Source organism: Platichthys flesus, chromosome 12 (genome assembly GCF_949316205.1).
Source record: "Platichthys flesus chromosome 12, fPlaFle2.1, whole genome shotgun sequence".
In the NCBI taxonomy this organism is placed as follows: domain Eukaryota; kingdom Metazoa; phylum Chordata; class Actinopteri; order Pleuronectiformes; family Pleuronectidae; genus Platichthys; species Platichthys flesus.
The window spans coordinates 988,585-1,011,075 of record NC_084956.1 but is presented as its reverse complement, the minus strand read 5'-3'; the positions used below and the strand labels follow the sequence as shown (position 1 = coordinate 1,011,075).

Here is a 22,491-nt window from a genome sequence, read left to right as displayed (position 1 = left end):
TTGATGGAAACATAACAAAGTAAAGTTAGACCGTTGTGTGTATCACAGAAAGAGCAATACGACTTTAAACCATGCAAACATAACAACAGACTGTGTTACAACTCTAAAATGTAGCTGCCTTGAAACTGTCATCCGTAATTGATCATTAATAATTGATTTGTTCTGTTATTTGTGGAAAAGAAAAGGTCACAGAAAAAGGGCTGACCATTAATATCATATCATTTATGTGCAATAATGTTTATCAATATCATACATATGCAACATATACGATTTTCCTACTGCTCCTTTGGAATGTGGATCCGTGTATTGTTGCATCATATGTTCTGATCACACTCAGAGGGACGGTTGTTATAATCATGTAATAACAGAGTCCTACAGCCTGGTCCCATCATCATACTGGGTGGGTGTGGAGTTACCAGTGAGCACTTCACTCTGGAATATGAAGTCTCACGGATGGAATAAGAATAAAACAGGAACATGTCAGATTTTAATAAGAGAACAGAGGTGACATATCCGTAGGAGGAACATAAAAGAGAGGGGGGGGGGGGGGCTGTCATGTATCCAGCTAGGGCCCCTGCAGCTTGCAGCTATTGTGGGCCCTTCAGCCAAAATGTGGACCTACGTCACTGCTTCCGCCCTGCCCCCCCCCCCCCCCCCCCCCCCGGCCCTCCCCCGGCTCGCTGGAGCTGCTCCTGCTCAATCCAACATGGAGTAGAGAGAGATGGGGCTCTAGCGGGGCCACCCCTCGGTCACAGCAGCAGCAGCGACAACGACCGATTTTACGCACAACTGGCACCGGAGCCGTGTCTGAAAACCTGCGCCTCAGGACCTACAACCGGAGAGTGTGTGTTTGTGCGTGACACTTGTGTGTCCGTGTGAGTGTGTGTGTGTTTGGGGAGGGGGGAGACGCGAGGAGAAGAGCTGGATTCGGAGACTAAACTGTCTGTATCGGCGGCTCTGAAGGCGATGGCTGGTTAAAGTTCCAGGGCAGGAATCCAGGAGGCAGTTCGTGATCCGGGCCCCGACCCGGAGGCACCGGAGCGGGAAGGAGGACCGAGCAGAAGGAGGAAGGTGGGAGAGGAGACGGGCGAAGGCGAAGCCCGAGAGCCGACGCTCGCACAAAGGCGCAGGGGGGATTTATGCGGAATTGGAGACAGAATCCGAGGAGAGAGAATGACGAGCGAAAAGTCTGCAGCCGCCGCGGTGCCTCACCTGAGGTGAAGCGACACGATGACAGAAGACACACAACCGAACGAGTGAGTAACACACATTCTGCTTCTGGCTCGCGCCTCCACAAGTTGCAGAGGCTTCAGGGAACTTGGCGGAATGTGCAGCCCGGAAAAAACAGCTCCCCACGAAGCCGCTGCCGCTCGAGCGCAACGTGCACATTTGTGTATTTTAATGTTATTCAGCGGATGGTGTGTGTGTGTTTTTTGTGTTTTAACGCTGCTGGTGGATCAATGCGTTGACAGGGTTCTTTTTCTGCTATGGCCCCCCCACCTCGGAAGGGAGAGGGGTGGGAGGAGGTGGGGGGGGGGGCGTGGGTGGATCGGAAACATTTTGTGAAAGGATCCGAGGTGCGGGATCAGGGCCTGGTGCTGTTCCGCCTTCCATCCACACAGGCCTGCACACCGCGGGTCCGGGCCGCGTGCAGCCGGGGAGGAGAGCCTGTCGGCCGGGTTCACTCGGCCCGGCGGCTCGGACACATCTGTGTGTTCGCTTCCACCCGGGGAAGGGGAAGTCTCACAGGATGTGAGATATCCGATCTGCCTCATCCGCCATCTCTTTCTCAATCGCCCTCATTTGCATAGCCTGCCGAGCTCCATTCATAAAAACACACACACTCGTCCTGGAAAACACATTAACGCGTGTTTCTGTGTGGACGCGACCCGCGTTCAGCGGCGTGTGGTGCGGGGGGACTCGAGCTGCTGCTGCCTCCGGGTGGAATGTGGCCGGTTCGGAGCCGCGCAGCGTGCGAGGCCCGCGGACCCGCTCGTGTGGTACCGAAGGGCCGGAGCTTAACATGAGCTTCACCGGGAAGGAGCCGCGGATTCACGCGAGTCTCGTTCCGGTGTCGTGTTGTTGTCCAGTGCTTTAAATACAGGGGGGGGGGGGGGGCTGTTCAATGTGCAGAAGAGCCTCGTGCAGACATGGTGGAGCTGTTCCACCAGCCTCCGGTGTCACGAGCCAGCTCCGGTGCGTCAGGCTCCGCGGGGCCGTGCTCGGTGTCGGTGCACCGCCCGCCGCCCAGCTCTCTGTCGGGGGGGGGGGGGGGGGGCGAAGGGCACCGGAAGAGAGGGGGGTGGGGGGTGGTGACGCTGGCTCATTCATAAAAGCCTCTAACCTTCAGCGCGTCCCCATTCATGAGCCCCGGGCCGGAGCGCGGGGAGGGGAGGGGAGCTCCGTGCGTCGGGCCCGGGTCCCCCCCGCCGTCGCCTTTAACCCGGGCCAGACCCGGGTTAAAGCTCCGGCTGCAGCCCCGCAGGAGGACGTTAGAACCGGTGTCTTTTGTTTGAGACACTTCCTGTTTTGTCTCTGTGTGGTCTTGTCCTCGGAGTCACGTGATCCTCAGGCTGCTGCGTCAGACCCGGATTCTGACCTGAAGCGTTCCCATGGTGATAACGTGTGTGGGGCGATGGTCACTTTTGGCCACGCCCACGACGTACCCAAAAAATAAACCGGGGGGGGGGGGGTTGGCGACCCCCACCTTCTAACTAGACATAATAAGTATATTAAGAGGCTAAAATACATGTTTACAACCCATTTAAATCATAAACTATTTGTTTTGAAGGTTATTAATCAACTGTAAATTGCAGTTTTGAGATGATTGTATATTAGCTAACTCATTTAGCTAGCTCGTTTGACAGATGATTTAGCTGGCTCGTTTAGCTAGCTGAATGAGCTAACTGATTTAGTTAGCTCGTTTAGCTAGCTCGTTTAGTTACACCACCTACCTTCAGGTGTGGGTTCTGCAGGGTATCTGGATTAAAGTGACTTCCATCATCATTTCCCACATACCAGTTTAACTGCTATTCGATTTACTTTGAAGACACAATACGCGGAGAAGCTTTGCTAGCACCTGGAAATGCCCACTGATGCTAATAGCTCTGTCAGTTTATCTCTTGGTTCTCATTGGCTAACACCCAGACTGAGTTGGTTTGGTCATAGCAGTTTGAGGACGGTGAATTCACATCTGTATAAGTTTTGAATATGTTACTGGAAGGAAGTGGTCAGTGTGTTATCTGCTAGCTGGTGTGTTGTGGTTTTCTCTGTAATGAAATCCTGACTGACGGAATGAGACGGGTCAGGAAACCAGAGACTCTCCTCAAAGTGGAAGGTGCAGCAGTGAAACTTTCTGATTATGGATCTGGGGCAGAAGTTTCCAAATTGGGTCCCTCATCCACACATTCTTCCCCCCCACCACCACCCACCCACCCACCCTCAGATCTAATACCACCATCCCCCCTCCTCACGTTTCTCTTTATACTTTATCCACATTTTATTATTGCTCATAAATTTGGCTTCCTTCTGCTCCTTTCATTCTCTCGTTCTGTTTGAACTCAGTTCTCAGCACATGTGTGTTCTGCACATCTGGCCGGCCCGGTGTTGCAACTGCACCATTTCCACCAGAACAATGGGGGGTTGAGGTATGAGATGACAAGTTGAAATGTGTTTTCAACATATTTATATGAAAATACTCATAAATTGAGTAGTCAGGGATATAAGTCAGTAAGTAATCCCACGTTAGGGTCAACCATAGAGCTTTGTAGGGTCGTCTGGGCCGTGGCAGAGCCGCCGGTGGCTAGGTCCACGCCGTGGCTACCTTCATGCCCAGCCATCACACTGGATCCTTCAGATCCGGGGCTTTGTTGTCGAACGGGGGGGCAAAACCTGAGTCATTAGGAAACGATGAGTCACCGGCGTCTGCTAACTGATTGTGTTTTATCTGTCATGACTGGACGACCAGCGGCGGATGCTAAGTGCTGCAGTCACAGGTCCACCTCGGCTGCTTCTCTTCACTGTTCTTATTCCTCGTTGGTTGTGTTGTCTGTATTTAATCAACCAACTGCAGAGAACACAACCTGTTTCCTGTTTACGCCGACACGCACCAGTGTGCAGTGAATGTACATGATCGCGTGATGTGTGTCTTTGTGTGTGTTTGTTTGCTGATGCAAAACTAAAATGCTCATCTGGACAGAGATCGTTTTATTCAAAAGGAAATGTGTTAGTGTGGAGCTTCATTCTATGTCCTGGTGCATGATGCTGGGAGGTTGAGGCACATGCACCAGTTTGAAGGCCTCATCTGCTGAATGGGTCAATCACATTTCACCTGTCACTTTGCTCTCAGCAGGCAACACAATTACTGACACACACACACGTTCAATCTGTTTGTGAGGCTCTTTTTGTGAGTGTACCTCCTAAACAAAGCCTCAGCCGTCATGTGCCTCGTGTCCTTCTGAGGACATTTACTGTCGGTTGTAGAAGGACAGGATCTCTCCTGCTCACACACATTGACTGCAGAGTCCAAACCCGAGCAGCGGATGTATTGATCTGGTGAGTGGTGCTGCAGGGTCAGCATGTGCACAGTCAGTATCGGACAGGAGATGCCCGGTGACATTCAGCTAAGGTCAACGTAGCAGCGGAACATAATCCATCGCTGAACAAAGAGCAGCCATCAGCAGGAGGAGTTCTGAGGTCTGCATGTTCCCTGAGCAGGAGCGTCCTGTTCCACGCACACATATTCTCATGTGCTGGGAGATTAAGTATCGTAATTTTTCCATAGGACCTGGTTGTGTCTTATAATATTCATCTGTTAGTACATGTGTGTAAAGAACGATCCTGATAAGAAGAAAACAGGGTTTTCAGTCCCACCTGTGTCTTCTCTGGTTACTCTGAGGGACTGACACTTCCTGTTGTTGGTCTATCTACAGTCAAATGTTCTAACATGGGTTTCTTTGGACACAGCATTTACATATACTATAAAAAAGAGGGTATATAATTGTGATAATCCACCTGATGTAATGAGAAAACAGAAGAATGGAGGCTGATGGCCATGCAAAGAGAAAGAATAAAAATAAATATATACGTATATATAATAAGGGCTGAGTTCTTCTCCAATGTTTTCAGAATAACAGTGGTGTATACATCTGATAAGTATATGCAAGTATGTATATATATAAATCCATATGATGATATATATGGTGCCACAGATAATTAGTGTGACATACGCTGTTAGCAACAAACACATCACACACAAACATTTAATCATGCACACACACAAAGAATATCAACACACACTCCATGTCCACAGATGAACTTCCCTTTCAGACCCTTGGCATTTTTCTCTCTTTCTCCTTCTGTACTCCCCCTACACACACACACACACACACACACACACACACATCATGTGGAACAGATCCTTGTTCACAGTGTTTCCTGTGTTTTACAGAGCAGCTCATCACTGGTTGCTATCCGGAGCCTTTATATAATGGCCTGTGCTGTTTATATCTGCAGACCAAACAATGGAGCCGGATTGTTTGCCTGTTTTTTTAATAATCTCTGCTCATCAGCTGACTGGATGACCAAGATTATAATAGCCTGAGTTTTCATTCACTTCACTCAGTGTGTCTTTCCCTTGTCACACCAATCCACTGGGTGGTTCTTCTCTTCCAGCTCCTCAGTAAATGAACCCCATGAACTGTTACTTCCTCTGTGGTTAAACGCTCAGGTTTTATACTCACTTTGACGTTATCCTCTAGTAAGTCTACGTATATGATAAGCTTGGTATAGGTTTTATGTGTACAAATACTCCTGTACTGTACGGTATGTGCTCTGTTGTTGTAGCCGATGATCCCTTTCTAACCCGTCTGTAACTTATATGATTTAGCTCATCTTACACCAGCCCAACTTCATATTACATTTAAAGGAAATTATGTAGGACACATTTGAAAGTTGGTCCTCTCTTGTCCTGGTTTGTGTTTCTTATGAAGCTTAAGGTAACAGGAATAGATTCATGGTTTGGAGAAAGTCTCCCCCCCCCCCCCCCCCCCATCATTGCTCCATGTAAATCCTCACTTCATGGAGAAGGACTGCAGGCTACCAAACGGCACCAGGAAGCGCCGCAGCCCGTCATGTGTAGTGGTAAATACTGTGCATCGGTATGTTTAAACAAGGGAAGCCCTGAGAGAACAGGCGTCCCAGTGTTCATTATGCAAACCGTGTTACGTTGGTTTGGTGCCCTGCAGCCGCACTACAGGCCGCGCAATTACAACGGAAACCATTGACATCCAACAGTTTATGTAAATGGAGAGATACCTGATCAAACACGGCGCGGTGGACGCTGCGGCGGACATCGATCACAGCGAGCGTTGGAAAGCCCCTCATCGGTTACATTTGACCCGGCGCGCTAAGTCTTACACAGTGTAAGAGGATCCCAGGCATTATCGAGGCTCTTGTTTGGCTTTTCACTCGCCTGTAAGAGGTTTAGAAGCAATCAGCTTACTTTGTGTTTGGTTTCCACGTCCACAGAGAAGCAGGAGCTGCAGCGTCCCCGTACAGACCATGGATATCATGTGGGGACACAACACAATTAAGACCTGAACAGTTCGGTACAAACTAACATATCACAGTCACTTCAGATCCATGATTAATTAATGACTGTGAGTTTTAAGTGCACAATGTATTCATCCGTTTCAAAATGATTTACTGCAGTGACACTGTTTTGATCTGATTTGTCTTATCGGACTTTCTTTACTACAAAACCTTCACAAATGTGACTTTGTGAACCTGTAAAGAAAATTTCAAATCTTAATTTACATTTACACATGTTTAAGATTTGTTAATGTAAACACAGATCGGTAAATACGCAATTCCACAATGTACACTGATGACTGAAAAGTGTTGTGTAGTGTCCCCAACGAAGTGCTCCAGTTGGTACACTTCCATGTAGTACAATGTGTACACAGTACACTCACAGGGGTAGTGCATGTATTGTGACAAGGTGTTGTCTCAAGTCACTTCCTGATCTATTGACAGGGCTTGTGCTGTGTGTGTTTGCGTGTGCGTGTGGAGTTCAAGGGAGAGCCGGACCATGTGTGTGTGCACTGTGTGTTTGTGTGTGTGTGTGGTTTTGTTGGTCAGGCAGAGGTGTGGCCAGTCATTCCTTATCAGAGGAAGTAGAGCCGCCCTTATCACACATGGCTGGGCTGCCCTCACTGACCCTTCTATCAGTCACACATGAGCTGGATTCCAGACCTGATATCCAGACGCTTCCCAGTCCCTTCACTGGTTTATTGCAATACTGCTCCACACAGACCACATGCAGGATCCAACTAATCTGTTGATAGTTTCTCCTAAAACGGTAAAAAGCTGCAGGTTTGTGGTGTTTTCCTTTTTTTTTCGGAGACAGAAACCCAATGTTGACATGACTCACAGGCAAACTGAAGCAACAGATGGAACTTAAGAGTTCATTGATGGAGCAGTGATGTGGCTTGGCAGCGCCTCCACAGGTGTGTGTGCTCCACCCACACCTCATTTCCTGATCAGGACACACACTTGTTTGCAATGTGTGTGTTGAGGCATACAAATAAAAAGGACAGTCCGGCCTATACAGATTTGTGTGGGCCGATATTGGGGTCTAAACAATTTGATTTGAGATAAAGGATATCGGCCGTTATAAATAGTTTTGGTCTTTATCAAAGCCTATTGAATAAAACCAAAAATATACAACTTGAAAAGCCAATTTCTTAAAATATAAGTACTGAAATAAAATGCAGAAACCAAGACATCTGTTACGAGATGATAGAGAAATGTTTATTCCTTGTTTAAAGATGAAGACTTTGCTAATTTGAGCTAATGTGACAGATGTAAGTTGATTTCCAACGAACAGAAGCTTTTCCTTGTAGTGACGATCAGAATAAAGAAAAACCTGAGAAAACTTAAACATCCTTTCTCCTATATTCTGCCTAATTTTTGTTAAACCAGCTATTATCATGTTATGTTTGTTTCATAAAACAAAAGATGAAGCCATAGTTAATAATCACTTTTATCAGAAGAGCTCGGCAGGCGGTGGAGACCAAAGCAGAGCGAGCAGGAGACAAAACGAAAGCCAAGTCTTCTCTTGTGGCGGCCGGATGTGTAACAAGATAAGTTTGCTGACACATTGGCCTCAACAAGGTTGTTATGCATCAGTGTTATGATAATAGCTTGTTTCCGCTGCCCCCATGATGATGCAGATACAGCTTTGTGATCTGGAGGGAGATGAAGACAGAGGAGCAGTGAGCTCAATGAAGCGTTGAGGCCTCGTTCTGTTCAACTCAAAGTTAAAAGCTCTCAAGCCTCAGAGGGAGGAAGCGTTTAATCAGACACGTGGATTAAAGATGAAAAACAGGTCATAGTAAAGTGTTGGCTGTCAACCACAGTAGATTGTCTCTTGAGGAGCAGAGGCCCGGCACACCCTGCTCCTTCACCTGCAGGTTATAAACAGCTCGTATTAAATCAGAAGAGGATGTGATGCATGGTGCTGCTCGCTCCTTATCAGTGAGCTGTCCAGTTTCCTGATCTTTCTTCCAAACTGAGTCATCGTTCTGCTCCGGTCACGGCTTCACACCCTCATCCCACCAAAGAACAGACTTTCAGACACGTTTTCAGTCTAAAACCTGCTGCAGTGGAAGCACCTGATGATCTCAAATCCATTTTCTGAAACATTACGCCACCACGGTGTTTGTGTATATAATTAAAGACCGTGCATGTGAATTATAAATAGAGTATAAACCACCTTTTCTCAAAATAGGCGTCCCAGTCCCTTTTTCAGCATCGACACCTCATGCAACATTCGTTTGGACAGAATTAGATCTGCAGTTCCCAAATGTACTGTATGTGTGTGTCTGTGTGTATTTCTGCCAGAATGTGCGGTCACTCCCAAGTGTATTAAAGTAGCTTGTTGCTGCTGGTTGTGGCCGTGTGTGTGTTCCAGCCACAGATTACAGGGCCTGTCGGCGGGCGAGGTTCTGAACACGGGTCACAAGACGAATGTGACGAGTTCCTCTCAGGGAGCCGATAGCCGCGTTGTGTATCTTAAAGCACATGTGCTAATGCAGCTCACAATGTGGTGTTATTTCTGTGAGTGGGCAGCGGGGGGGTGTGGTTTGGTGAACGTGTCCAACGCATGTTCTGAGTCATGATGAGCCGCCGTGGAGCTTTGATATGAAACCTTCACTGTGGATTCAGAAACTCCACGTGTTTCAGGAAGGATCTCATTGGAAGAGGTTTAAAGGTTTCAGATCTCTGTCGCCCTCTGTTGGTGGGTTTCCTGCAGCTGCTATTTATGCGTTGCTCAATTTTTTTATGGATTTTTAAAACCTGAGTATTAACAACAGATAATTATTTGTCGCAGACCTTTCGAAAACGTTCTGAGGCATCGGGATTGTTTGTCAGTGAGAATCCATTTTACTTTGTCCAAACCACAGGTTTTTTAGACCAATCACCTTTCATCGTGTTCCTAAAACAACAATGGCGGATGTTAGCATAAGTTCCCCAGTATCTGAATTCTTCATCAAGAGACAAGCATAGAACGGCACTCAGGCTTTTCTCACTGGGGAAGATGTTTCTACTGTTTGGTCCATAAAACTAAAGATTTAGCAAAACTGTGCAAAAGATAATCTTTCTTTCCAGCTTATTTCCGTATGAGGAAAACGTTTCTGCATAACTAGCACATTAGCTCTGCAGATACATCTGTGAGCACAGAACTAGGTCAAGCCTTTACTCTTTGTATATATGTATTTATTTCTTTAGCTGTAACTTCTTCACCTCCAGTAAAAGCACCAGTAACATCGGTGAGTGCTGGCAAATATAAATAGATCACTGACATTTCTATTTTGATTTTATTTATGTTCTTTGCTGCCATTCAGGTTTTCCATGTGACTGAGGAGCGACTGTTCACCTCCTTTTATTGTGGTTTGGCAGAACTCATGAAGCCAGCGTCTTCCTGTGAACTCCAGTCCGACAACATTCTTACCAGTTATTTCATTTAGGTCTTTTATACGTCTGCTTTTAATCATACGTGTTCACAAACGCTCATTTAGGCAGGTGTGTGTCTTTAAACACAACAAGCCTCTGAAATCTGAACGGAAACGAAGGATTGTGTGTGTGTGTGTGTGTGTGTGTGTGTTTACGCGAACAGCACACACGTCTTGTGGGCTAACCTGTGGTTCTCTCTGTACGGTCTGTTTGTCTGCCGTCACCAAGTCAGTCTGTCATTCAGTCAGTTTTATGAATGTGTGTGGGCGGGAGCTGGTGAACCGGTTCTGCCAGCTTAGTGTGTCTGTGTGTGTGTGTGTGTGTGTGTGTGTGTCTGTGTGTGTGCGCGTACATGAAATCCTTGGGACTGTCTGTAAACTAATTATATAACAACACCTCTCTCTCTCCCTCCCACTCGGCCGGCCTCCCTCCTCTCTCTTTCTATGTTCCTCTTTCTCTTTCCTCACACACTCAGTCACATCCTGTTGTTGTCGCCTCGCTCACTGTCCCTGTGGGGACGGCTGCTGTCATGCTAATGCCTGAGAAAGTCTCGTGTCCTGCCTCCATTGTTGCGTCTCCTCTTGAAGACACTGAGGAGCCAGTGGACGGCAGAGGGAGTTTTTTGTCATGTATTGTTTTGTTATGTTATATAGACTGAAGTATTATCTGATAGTATGTATAAGGTGTCGCGGCCCAGCTCCCCTGTGTCCTGCTGCTGTAAATCATCATGATTCACTTCATCATCTGTTCATTAACTGCTTTGTTAAAGTGATTACACATAAGAATAGACTGAAGGGTAGTGGATTACTTGATACTTGATTACTTGGTAGTGATTCTCAAACACACTGATAAACAGAAGTACATCTCTGACAGGAATCAAACTGGGATGTTGTGATTCCATGAAACCAGCAGCTCACCCAACACCCTGCTCTCCACAGGTCACCTCAGGGGAAGCCGAGGGGGGCACCCATGACTCATCTTCTCTACTTCAGTAGATGACGAGTTCAAACAGCAGACACCTTTAAGAAACACATAGTTTACTGTTTTAAATAGAAATTCAGTTTTCTTCTACAGAATGATTTCCATGTCTGTGTGTGGGCGAGGTGGCTGAGCTGTCAACACAACAGGAAACTCAGTTATCAGAACTAGTCATTGATTAATCTCCTGGTGGAGTTATTTATTAACCAAACCATCGTCTCACGTTGAAACTCTTCCCTCAAGGAGGTTTTTTAACAACAGCAAAGAGAAGTCAACACAAAGCTTCATTTACATGTGAAGCTGGTGTGTTTGTGCTGACTGGTCCCAACACCTCCCACCTCAGCGCGGCGAGCGGCGAGCGGCGGGCAGAGTCGTGACTTGAGACGCCTCCAACATTCTGCCCGTGTGTGAATCCAGCTCTATAATAAACTGCTGTGGCATTAACACAACCCCCAGACGGCTGTCGGAGGAATTAGAGCTAAAGTTTGAGTTCGCTGGAAGTTGAAAATTTTTGTTTTTATTTTATTTTGAAGGCATAAAAACACACGTCGCCTCCTTTAACGCACTTTCTGCTTTGGACCCGTTCGTCAAACCACATTTGTTCTTACAGGTTCTTGGTATCAACACCACAGATCGACTTTATTTCACAGGAAGTTATTTCTGTTTGCTTCTCTGCATCTCACCTGATTCAAACTGGATCCAACTGGGAAATGGTGAAGTGTTTCAGTCCCAGCTCGTTTAAACCCCATTGGAGTCATCTCTCTAACAAACCCTCTCTCTCTTTATCCAGTGACAGCTACATCGTGCGAGTGAAAGCGGTGGTGATGACGCGGGACGACTCGAGTGGCGGCTGGCTGGCCCAGGACGGGGGGGCTCTGAGCAGGGTGGGGGTGTGCCGCCTCCTGCCTCCGGAGCTGGCCCCCGTGCCGTCCGCCTGCAGCTCCCAGTTCATCATCCGTGGTGAGCGGCTCCGGGACAAACAGGTAAAACCATCAACACTCACCACAGCTCAATGCCGAGGTGCAACGTGTGTGTGGTGCTAAGAGGATGTGTGTCGCACAAACAGGTGATCCTGGACTGTCCCCTGAGGAAGGACCTGGTGTACACCATAGCCACGCCCACGTTCCATCACTGGAGGGTGGAGGACAGGAAGTGCGGCCTGTCCTTCCAGGGTCCAGCCGACGCCAGGGCCTTCGACCGGGGGGTGCGGAAAGCCATCGAGGACCTGGCAGAAGGTACTGGCCTGAAGTCCAAGTGTCTAGAGATAGAAGATGTCACAGATCTGTCAGGGAGGACTTAGGGCTTAGACTGTGTCAGCATGTCTTTCCCATAGTTCCAGTTATGTTAAAGAAGTTTTAAATGTTCTGCATGTTGTGCATGAAGATAACAACTAATCAATAAACAAGATCAGGGCAGAGAAGCTGGAGGTTCTATGAGAGTTCCAGGTGGAGTCACTTGGTCCTGTGGAGAACATGAGGTGGACTCATGCTGCTGGGCTCCGTCAGTAAAGTGTTTCTCCTGCTCTCCTCCTCAGGCTCCACCACCTCCTCCACAGCACTCCAGAACGAGGGCGAGCTGGGGGACGACGACGTCTTCACCGTAAGATAGTTTCCTACATTCACGTGCAATAGCAGATGGAATTATGGGTAATGGAGGCCTGTCTGTGTGCTATCACCTGATATGCTCTTATTTTAAATTCCAGGTGGGTTAGATATTAAACCCTGTGTGGACTGAAGTTAAATGCCTGACTGACTTTTCTTTTCTATTCTGTCCAATCTACTTCAAACATTTCTCTGAAAACAGCAGCATTGACATGCCCTGTAATATACTAGAGTCAGAAAACAAAGAATCAAGTAAGAAAACTAGAAATCGGATGAACAACTCTCTGGAATCCGGGCAAACGTTGCAGATGAGTTGATTTCTGCAGCAGCTCAACGTGACGTCATGAGCTGAGCTGCTGTCGGACACTCACATGGTCCAGGTGCACATTCCTGGTCCACTCCTCTGCAGCAGGAACAGCTTCTCCTCAGCTCACTGCTCAGCTCACTGCTCAGCTCACTGCTCAGACTCCGACCAGGAGCAGCTCAGATCAGTGGTGAGATCCTGTGAGTCGTACAAACTGTGTTCTGGTGTCTGATAAATCCTCTAAACACATGAATACTGAGTACTACCTTAACCCACCCGCCCAGTTGCCTCTTGTGTGGTTACACCGTGGCTCAGTTCAGACCTGTTCTCGTTCCACATCAGTGAAATGGAGGTTTCAGGACCCGGGAGTGAACGTGGATCCACTTCACACCGAACCACTAATCAGTCAAAGTCCCCCGAGTCCAGCACGTCTCCGAACTGACCTCATTCCATCCACTTAGCAGAAGGTATTTCAGCTCGGGACCCACTTCCTGTCACAGATACCTGCCCCAAGTGAAGTGTGTGTTGTTTGTGTGTCGGGGGGGCCTCCCTACCTTAAGTTAGTCTGGAGCCTCCCCTCCCCCCACACTGTAATGTGACACCAGGAACAGCAGGCGGGGTCACAAGGTCACTTCCTGTATTCCACCACCTCCCTCTCTCCTGGTGACCCTCACCACTACACACACACACACACACACACACACGCACACACACACACACAAACACACACCCTCCTAGTTGAGAATGAGAGCAGCTTCCAAACTAGCAGCTGTTTCCCAGCTTAGTGCAGGGCCGGTGATTTACGAGAGGAAGTGCCTCATGGTTCATCTTTGACTCGAGCTGTCTGTAAGGGCCAAGACTAATAGGTGCTCTGCTGGGAGTGTGCAGCCGCCACAGAGACGCGTAAAAACACACGAGGAGGGAGGACGAGGCCCTGTCGGGGGGGGGGGGGGGGGGGGGGCGCTGAAAGGGAGCATCAGGCTTTCAGGAAAGTTTAAACTCTCTGGTGGTGAAGTCTCACAAAGTCGTTTCTTGTCCTGTCCACTAACAGGAGGAGTCATGGTTCATGACCTTTACTGCAGCCGGCCACCAGGTGGCGATCATGTTTTGGCTTCACTTTAAAGGAGCTCTCATGTTGTCCATCTTTATATCAGTCTATGTTTCTGCTGTCTTCTTCTATCTGATCGTGATAATCTGTCTCGTCATTCTTGTTTTCGGGGAAAAGCGAAATTTCACCATTTTGCCAAAAGAAATTAAAATGAATAACTGTGTATCATGGATGGATTTAGTTCTGCTGGTTCCTCTCGGCCCGTTTAAAGACCTTTCCTAAAGTTAGCGGTAGAGTCTGCAAGGGGGGGAGGGGGGGGGGGGAGGGGGGGCGTCCTGGACAGAGGGAAATGCTGCAGCAGATTTACAGCCTTTGGGGGGGACGGGGGAGGACGGAGGGAGGGAGGACAGCTAGGATGGACATACTTCCCTAAATTATTCCTCGTTGGCCAAACCTAAACTTAACCTAACCCTTCCTCTGCCCCCCCCCCCCCCCCCCCCCCCCCCAGCCCGGCTCCTGTCTCGGTCTCTATTTTGGCTCGTTCCCGACTGGGGGAGTGGAAGCCAGTGAAGCCCGGCTGGTCCCAGGGGAGCGAGACGGGCCTGTTGAAGGATGAGTCCTCCCGAGCTTTCAGCCGGGACATGTTTTGTGTCAGAAAATAACTTGAATGCCCTCTGTCCGGCCTCGGGCCAGAATACAGAGAGAGGATCTCCAGAAATACAAACTGTTCCCCTGGACTCCTCGTGTGCAGCAGCAGGTCTGGTCTGTGTTTTGAATTAGCTGCAGCCGTGGAGGCCAGAGTCCGACTGGTTTTAAACCGACTCGGCTCCGCCTCCCGGTAATGTCTTCTCCAGGGGGGCGGGGCCAGCAGCGGAGGCAGCATTTCATGTTATTTTTGGCCGGCTGCTCTCAGGGCTTTGTAAGAAAGCTGGGGGAAATTCTCAGCATGGTGGTTTCCATGTGGGGAGCAGGATATAATAGGGATAGCTTCAGGAGGCAGACAGACACACACCAGATCTGGGTCATACAACTCTGGCAAATTATTCATGGAGTGGGTTAAAGGTTTGTTGGAGCGTCAGACGTTTGCATGTGCGGTGAAGATGTTGTCGTTGTGTCAAGATGTCGAGGGGCGATGTAGCACCTGACACTGACCTCTGGCTACACCACGATAGATGACCCCGGACGCGAGGAAGAACTTCAGACTCCGGAGCTTCACACCTGAGTGTTTGACATTTTCATTGAGTTCCCAGGGAGGATGGTCAGTTGGTCCATTGGTTGGTTAGTTGGTCAGTTGGTCCATTGGTTGGTCAGTTGGTCAGTTGGTTAGCTGGTCTGCCGCTCTGATCCAGACTGGAACCTCTCAACAGGCACCAGTAGCGCTGGTTATCCCCTGACTGTTCCCGGAGGCCCACCATGAGGTTGATGTCTGAGTTGAATGCACTGCTACAGAATGTGGGTCAGAAAGTTCAAACCAGTAAGAGCTTCCCAGCTGAACCACCTGAGCTACGTGCTTTTGTCTGAGGACATTCAAACACCTGGAGTTGGGTTTCCTGTCTGTTTGAAGCCTGACTGGTGGAGCTGCCGGAAGCTGCTGGGGGACGATGTCAAATCCAGCCGGGGACAAACTTGTCTCCGTTGTTATTCCGTGGGAACATTTATCGACTGTTGAAGTTTCTGTGACTCAGTTTGAGTAAAACACTGAGGCCTCGTCGCTCCCGTTTCAAACACTCTCACAAAAACACCTGAGTGTGCAACTCACATTTCCAAGATGACACAAAGAGACAGGAGACATGCTGCCCCCCCCCCCATGTGCCTGTCTGAAACCCGTCTCTCTGAACGTCTGTCTAGTGTCTGGCCAAGCTCTGAGCGGGGGGGGGGGGGCACTGACACACACACACACACACACACACACACACACACACACACACACAGGATTGGTGGAATGTGTAGAAAGTGAGATTGAGGGGAAGAGGACAGGTTGCCGGGGGGGGGGTTAAGGAGAGAAGACTCGGGGGGGAGGCCAAAAAAAGGTGATTCTGGGAAAACAGAAAAACTTTAACATTAATCTGTCGGAACAAATCGTTTCTCCTTCAACTCGGACAGGAGTCAGAAGGTGAAGGTCTTTGACGTCTCTTATCAAAGAGAATTCTGCTGTTTCATCGTCTCTACTGTGAAAATATTGTGTTATCTCTTTTATTTCATTGATATAATCGAGTAAATCCTTCCTGAAGGTCACAATGTCCAGTTTGTGTTGAAACTGTTGTTAGTTTGTAAACTGTCTATTGTGATGTCAAATCTCATAAAGACTGCTGCAGGGTCAGATGAGGTCCATCCCAGTTGTAAACAATAACTACTGGATTGATCTGATAATGGTCTTCCTCCGGGTGTCAGCTGCCTCGTAACGTCATTAACTGGAAGTGTTGAAGACACGTGAGTCATCAAAGGCTGCGTGTCCTCTCCACCTATGTTGGTGGCTACTTGAATTTAAAAGTTTGATCTGACTTCAGGCTCGGACGGTTTCTACGTTTCCTGAGCGCTGCTGAGGTTCAACGGCAGATGTTGTTTATTTAAAAGTTAAACTCACACAATGATCCAAATGTGGCTCGAGTGGCTCGAAAAAACAGAACTGGCGCTTCCTGTTTTCCCGATCAGAGCCGCGCCGATGCTTCCTGTTTTTGTTTGTCCAATCGTGGCGTCGTCTCGCGGCGCCTGTTTGTTTGGTGAATCCAATCAGAACGCAGCGCTCAGCCTGCATCCTGTGTTTGTTTGTCCCGTCCACAGAACACCACAGACAGCTCGTCCAACTCCTCCCAGAGACTGGACAGCTCCCTGCAGCCGCTCGAGTCCTCGCCCCTTCCGCAGAGACACAAGTGCATGATGGGACATCGCCACGACCTCCACGACCCCTACCGGCTCTCAGACCACTACTTCATGGACCAGGTGAGACCATGTGAAACCACACAGCTGCACTGAGGGGGGGGGGGGGGGACCAGGTGCTGTCTACAAAATGAGTCAGATGAAAACTTGGACGAATACATTTGTGTTTATCATTTCATCTGTTTCACATTCAGCCTCCAGCTGCGTTAAAGCCTGTTTCTGTTTCCTCCTCAGCCCTTGTCTCGGCTCCCTCGCCACGTCACCTTCCAGGAGGACGAGGAGATCGTCCGCATCAACCCCCGGGAGCGCAGCTGGGAGCGAACCACAGAGCGCCACTATGGACGCCAGGCAGACCGCCAGGCAGACCGCCCCTGGCTCAGGGGCTACGAGGACTACCGCCACGCCACCGTGCGCGACAAGTTCATCCAGATGGACGAGTCAGAGTCCTACGTGCACTTCGCCAAGACTGAGTCCCAGAAGCACGACTACACCTACCCTCTGGCGCCCGCCCTGTCGCCATCAGACTCGGACCCTGCCCTCGGACCCTTGACAGACAAGGGCCATGGTGGCTCGTATCGCCACGGCTTCTCCTCGGTTGTGTCCAACCAGCCCCGCTCTTTCCTCCCGAGCTCGTCCCCGTCCACCAACGGCGGGAAGGGTCGGAAGGAGGACGGGGGGGAGCGCTCCCAGTGCGAGCACTGCGGCGAGGCCTTCTACATCTCAGAGAACCGGAGGGGGCGGTGCCAGGATGCTCCGGACCCCGTGCGGGCCTGCATCCGGCGGGTCAGCTGCATGTGGCTGGCCGACACCATGCTCTACCACTGCATGTCCGACCCGGAGGGGGACTACTCGGACCCGTGCTCCTGTGACGGGGGCGAGGGCGGCGGGGGGGGCCGGTTCGGGACGCGCTGGTTGGCTCTGCTGGGCTTGTCTCTGGTGGCGCCCTGCCTCTGCCTCTACCCGCCGCTCCACGCCTGCCACCGGGCCGGGCTCGCCTGCGGCTGCTGCGGAGGCCGACACAAAGCCGTGAGCTGAGCCGCCGGGTCCGGAACCTCTCGGAGGAAGAGACGCAAATCTAAACCCAACGCGAGCCCAGGGGAAGGAGAGGACGGGGAAGGACGGGGACGCACAGCGAGGACGGCGCCCGGCCGCTCGCTCTCTTGCCTTTTGGTTTCTCTGGGTTTCTCCACAAATTCCAGACACTGAAAAAAGCCAAAAAAAACAATTGGTGCATTTTCTACACGGCCTGGGAAGATAAGCTCCCTCACGGCAGACAGTCCTCTCACTCTCACGTGGCCGAGTCCGCTCTGCTTCTCGTGAGAGAGCACTCTTTTTCAGGGGGCCTTTTTTATAGCTGACCTATATGTCATGTATCACATATGCAGGTACTTTATACTTTGTACACTGACTCGGCGTCAAAGAACTTGAATTGTTTCCTCTTTTATTTTCTTTCTCTTCTTTAATGTACGCGTGGCCATTTTGTTTATATTCTATTCCAATATCAGGCCCGCTCGGCTCCAGCTACCAGAGAATCAGACACTACACCTCTTCATGTGCGACTCTGTGTGTGTGAGTTTGTGTGTGTGTGTGTGTGATTGTGTGGACAGTGTGCGTGAATGCTTACATGTGTGTAGAGAACTTGTGTTGTCTGTTCCTCAGCTCATAGTGAAGCTCCACCATCGACGTCCTCTTTGTTCCCTGAAACAAACGTGGAACTCTTCTTAATCTTCTTCTAAAATCCCAAAGATTCATTCTTATGCTATTTATTTTCTCACTGAGTTGATGAACCAGCAGCGATGGTGGTGATTCGATCACTGACCGGCTCGGCTCCGGCTCCGGCTCCAGTGTCCGGCTCGGCTCCAGTGACCGGCTCGGCTCCAGGGTCCGGCTCGGCTCCGGCTCCAGCTCCGGCTCCTGCTCCAGTGACCGGCTCGGCTCCGGCTCCGGCTCCGGCTCCACGCTTCTTTCACGTTATTCTATCAGTGCCTAAACCGTCACCGTCACCAGGAACTCGCTCAGATTCAAAGCTTAGAGTTTGGGCTGATTTTATTTTAACGTTCACTTGAACCGTTCTGAGATTTTCTGATTTCCTCTCGGCAGAACCTCAGCCAGAGTCCGAGTCAGAACCCGGGACTGACACTCACTGGAGGAAGCGTTGGAGCCTGTTTTGCCTTAAGATCTCGAGCCTGGCTTCGAACGCCCCCCCGGTCTGAGCTCATCGTTCTGGCTCCGAGCTATCGGCCTCACGAACACCCTCAGAAACTTGGTTTAAACTATTTTTGTAATGAATTAGGAACTTTTAATAAGGTTCCGACCAAGTGAGTAAACTAAGGCCTCTGGTTTGCCTGCGATGTACAATCAGCCCCCCCCCCCTCGTTCAGCCCGGTTCTCCAGGAGCAGCCACCAGTCACATGTGGAAAATCTGGACTGATGGTTCTGTGAGTCAACAACTCGAATGATCCAGTCAGCTCCTGAAGAACTGTAAAGACCTTTGACATGTTTAATGTCACAACAACACTTATTTCGCACTAAGCCAATAAAGCTAATCCTACATTTAATGTTGTTCTAAAAAAAAAGAAGCTAACTTTGGCTTATTTGCACTTTCTTTAGCTTAGCTTAGCTTAGCATAAACACTGGGAACAAGCAGTTAGCTCGATTGTTAGCTTCTCCAGTTACTAGCATTTTCAGCTAAGCTAAGCTAGTTTTCTCTTGGCTACTTCTCAAACTCTCAAGTTCCTTAAAGGCCAAATTATTCAACTAAAGATAGAAGATGAACCTGAGAGACGACTTCCCTGAAACCACAGTAACATGTGACTGGTGCCACTGGTTCCCCCCCCACGTCCCATTCAGCTCACGAAGGCAGATGTTTAACTAACACTTGGATGAATTAAGATGAAACTAAATGTGTTGCATTGGATTTAAAGCGTTTAAACACAACAGTGACGCCTCTTCACAACATTAACATGAGAACCACGGCACATCAATCATTCAAAATGTGAAACAACTAAAGGAATCAACAAACTGCTGTTTGAGTGACACTACAGCCGACCAATCACGGCCTCACAGCACAACACTAACCAGGGCTGTCCTGGTCGTCGTCCTCATCACGTCCAATAGAAGCTGAAACCTCGTAAACAAACCTGCAGCTGATTGTCGAGCCGAGCAAACGTCAGTGTGGTTGGAGTTCAGGAGGCTGGAGGATGTCCTCCTTCCTGTCCCGGTGGTGTCTGTCTCACACGTCCTGTCCCCTGTACCAGTTTGAATCTGTGTGTTTGTGCCCCCCCCATCTCCTGCTCCTTGATCCAAAGCTACTGGGATCAGCTGAACACATCACACACCAACACCTGACGATGATGGGATGTATCAGGGAGTGTGTGTCTGTGTGAGTGTGTGTCTGTGTGTAGGCGTTCAGTCTTATTTCTCTGTCTGATGTCTGAGTGTGTCCTCACATGTCAGAGACATTTTCAAGTGCCTGAGCGCGTCCTCTTTTATCTCCTCGTGTATTTAAATTGAAAACTTTAAAGAAACAACTCCCTCTAATGAATTAGACCCATTTTTTTACGCTTAGTATTTTTACCTCTGTAAAAAAAAAAGAGAGCAAAAATTATATTATATATATATCAAGTGTATGTTGTACATTTTTATTTCTATTTTGTTTTTTTTAAATAACTGTTTCTACCATGTACGATGGATGTAGCTCTTTGCTTCTCGAGAAGGAACAGGAAGTACTTTGTAGATACTGAAGGTCGGCCGGGTCCGTGAGGAAGCTCCAGTGAAACGTGTGTCTTACCTTCCGCCTCCAATAAAACCAGAGAAAACAGTGACACCACACGAGTCGGCTGCTTCAGTTCAAACCTCCACGAGGCCCAACAGGCCGTGAGTCAGGCTGCACCACGTCTCACACACTCACAAATATGACTCTCCATAAAGCTCCAGATTTCTGTTTTCATCAGGATCCTGTTCTTATTCTCTGGGAAATCAGAGAAAATGTTGAAAAACGCCTTTGAACCTTTGAAACATTGGCAGTGATCCATAAATCAACGACTTCCTGCCTGAACCAGTCATCCATCCACCAAGTTTCATATGAATCCATCCAGTAGATTAATCCTGCTATCGACAGACATAAACCAACACATACCAGTGCATTGGGATTCAGACCTTCCACCACACGTGTGATCCTTTATTTCAATGATCCTCATATTTAATTACTGGATCCTGGAATCAAATCATGTTTCTGCTCAATAAAAGAAACAAAATGCAAAGGACTCCTGAGTTATATAGAAACAATTAATGTAATAAATCACAAGCAATGAATTCACGGTAGAGAACGAGTCTGCTCTCATCCAGCCTCTAAAGGGTTTATGGAAACTTTGAACCAGGACAACAAACAGTTTGAAGCCACACATAAAGTCACCAACAGTTTGTAAAACCTAACACAGAATCTGGAGAGGGAAGTGAAGCTGCCAGGCGCAGGACGCCACCCAGGACTCAGATCCAGAGGATGAAAGATGTCAGCGGAGGCCTGAAGTTTCTCATTAAGCTTTAATAACTTCCCGACTTCGCTGCACCAAACTTTCTGTAAAGTCTGTGAAGACAGAAACACAAAGGGAAGAACGCTCAGCTCAAGATGTCTCTCCCTCCTCAGCAGGAACATGTGATAGCCATCGAGGACGTCGAGCTGCTTCACTCAGGATGTCTCTGGAAAAGCATGTGGGCGATAATGATGGAGCGGAGAGGGGGAGGGGGGGGGAAGGTCCCTCAGGGCTCCGGGGGCCTGCTCAGCTCAACGGCTGCAAACAGCATCACAGTCCACATGTGCAAACATTTAAGAGATCTGCTTGTGTAACGGGGTCAGCGTGGCCCCTCTCCGGCTGCACACACCGCCGCTCACTTCCCACTGCAATTTACAGGAATGGCTGGCTGGTCCCGCACCAGTGCTGCGGCCTCATGTCCAAAGATAGGCAGGATTCAGACCTTGTCCCTGGTCCTGGGTCTGTGTGGTACTTGTGCAGCTGTGGGTCGGGCGCGGGCCTGACTAACCGGCTCAGTGCACGGACGCCGCAGCAGTATAGATCACAAGGAAGCAGAAAATTGCTTCTGCATACTTGGTGAAGGATTGTCTGAGTTCAGACTCTGCACCTGAGATAAACTCTGCTCACGGCTCCAGAGGAAAAGCTCCCTCTACTCCCCCCCGGTGGAAGAGGCCTCAGCTGAAAACAACCAAGTTACAGAACTGATTCATCTGACAAGTACAAGACAAGAAGTTTTAAAAGTCCCTTCATGGTGCTTCAGTCCATCTAAGAAGTTACAAGTCAACGTTTAGGCAGTGAAATGTACTACAGCCTCAAAATACTTCATTACATACAAATATGTCAAATAAAAAGGTACAAAATATTGTGAAGAGTATTAAAAACTCTTAATAACCTCAGGTCCATTTGGTAGAATGTTGAGCCTCATCAGCAGTTATTGATTATTAAAAACCCAGATGTGCAGATTCATGACTAAACGCAGAAGCTCGGTGTCGAGCGGCTGAATTGAAGTGGTGTTACTGCAGATCATGAAAAGTTGATATTTGGATGAAAAGGTGGATTTTTATCTGATAAAAGCAAAGTTTATGTAACGTGTCACAATAAATCTGGATCTGAATCAGGATTCGATTCAGCTGC

At 48.8% G+C, this 22,491-nt stretch overlaps 1 protein-coding gene and 1 long non-coding RNA gene across 2 annotated transcripts; one reads left to right on the top strand and one right to left on the bottom strand.

The window, feature by feature from the left end:
• Positions 1-700: 700 nt before the first annotated feature.
• LOC133966370 (sprouty-related, EVH1 domain-containing protein 2-like) lies at positions 701-20,651 on the top strand. The gene is made up of 6 exons (XM_062401282.1): positions 701-1,256; positions 11,786-11,978; positions 12,062-12,230; positions 12,530-12,594; positions 16,730-16,888; positions 17,060-20,651. Exons 1-6 carry the CDS (start codon positions 1,231-1,233, stop codon positions 17,858-17,860), a joined length of 1,413 nt encoding a protein of 470 aa, XP_062257266.1. The 5' UTR covers positions 701-1,230; the 3' UTR covers positions 17,861-20,651.
• LOC133966371 (uncharacterized) lies at positions 7,916-11,814 on the bottom strand. Its single transcript, XR_009923941.1, has 3 exons — positions 11,679-11,814; positions 10,935-11,036; positions 7,916-8,249 (listed from the first exon to the last, which is right to left on the bottom strand). It is a non-coding gene; the product is annotated as an uncharacterized LOC133966371 (long non-coding RNA).
• Positions 20,652-22,491: the final 1,840 nt, after the last annotated feature.

Bases quoted from the DNA above. Each gene is read 5' to 3' on its own strand.
- LOC133966370 (XM_062401282.1), top strand. From the start codon at position 1,231: ATGACAGAAGACACACAACCGAACGA. The intron at 12,595-16,729 runs GTAAGATAGTTT...TCCCGTCCACAG, and splicing joins GGGACGACGACGTCTTCACC to AACACCACAGACAGCTCGTC. The intron at 16,889-17,059 runs GTGAGACCATGT...TTTCCTCCTCAG, and splicing joins ACCACTACTTCATGGACCAG to CCCTTGTCTCGGCTCCCTCG.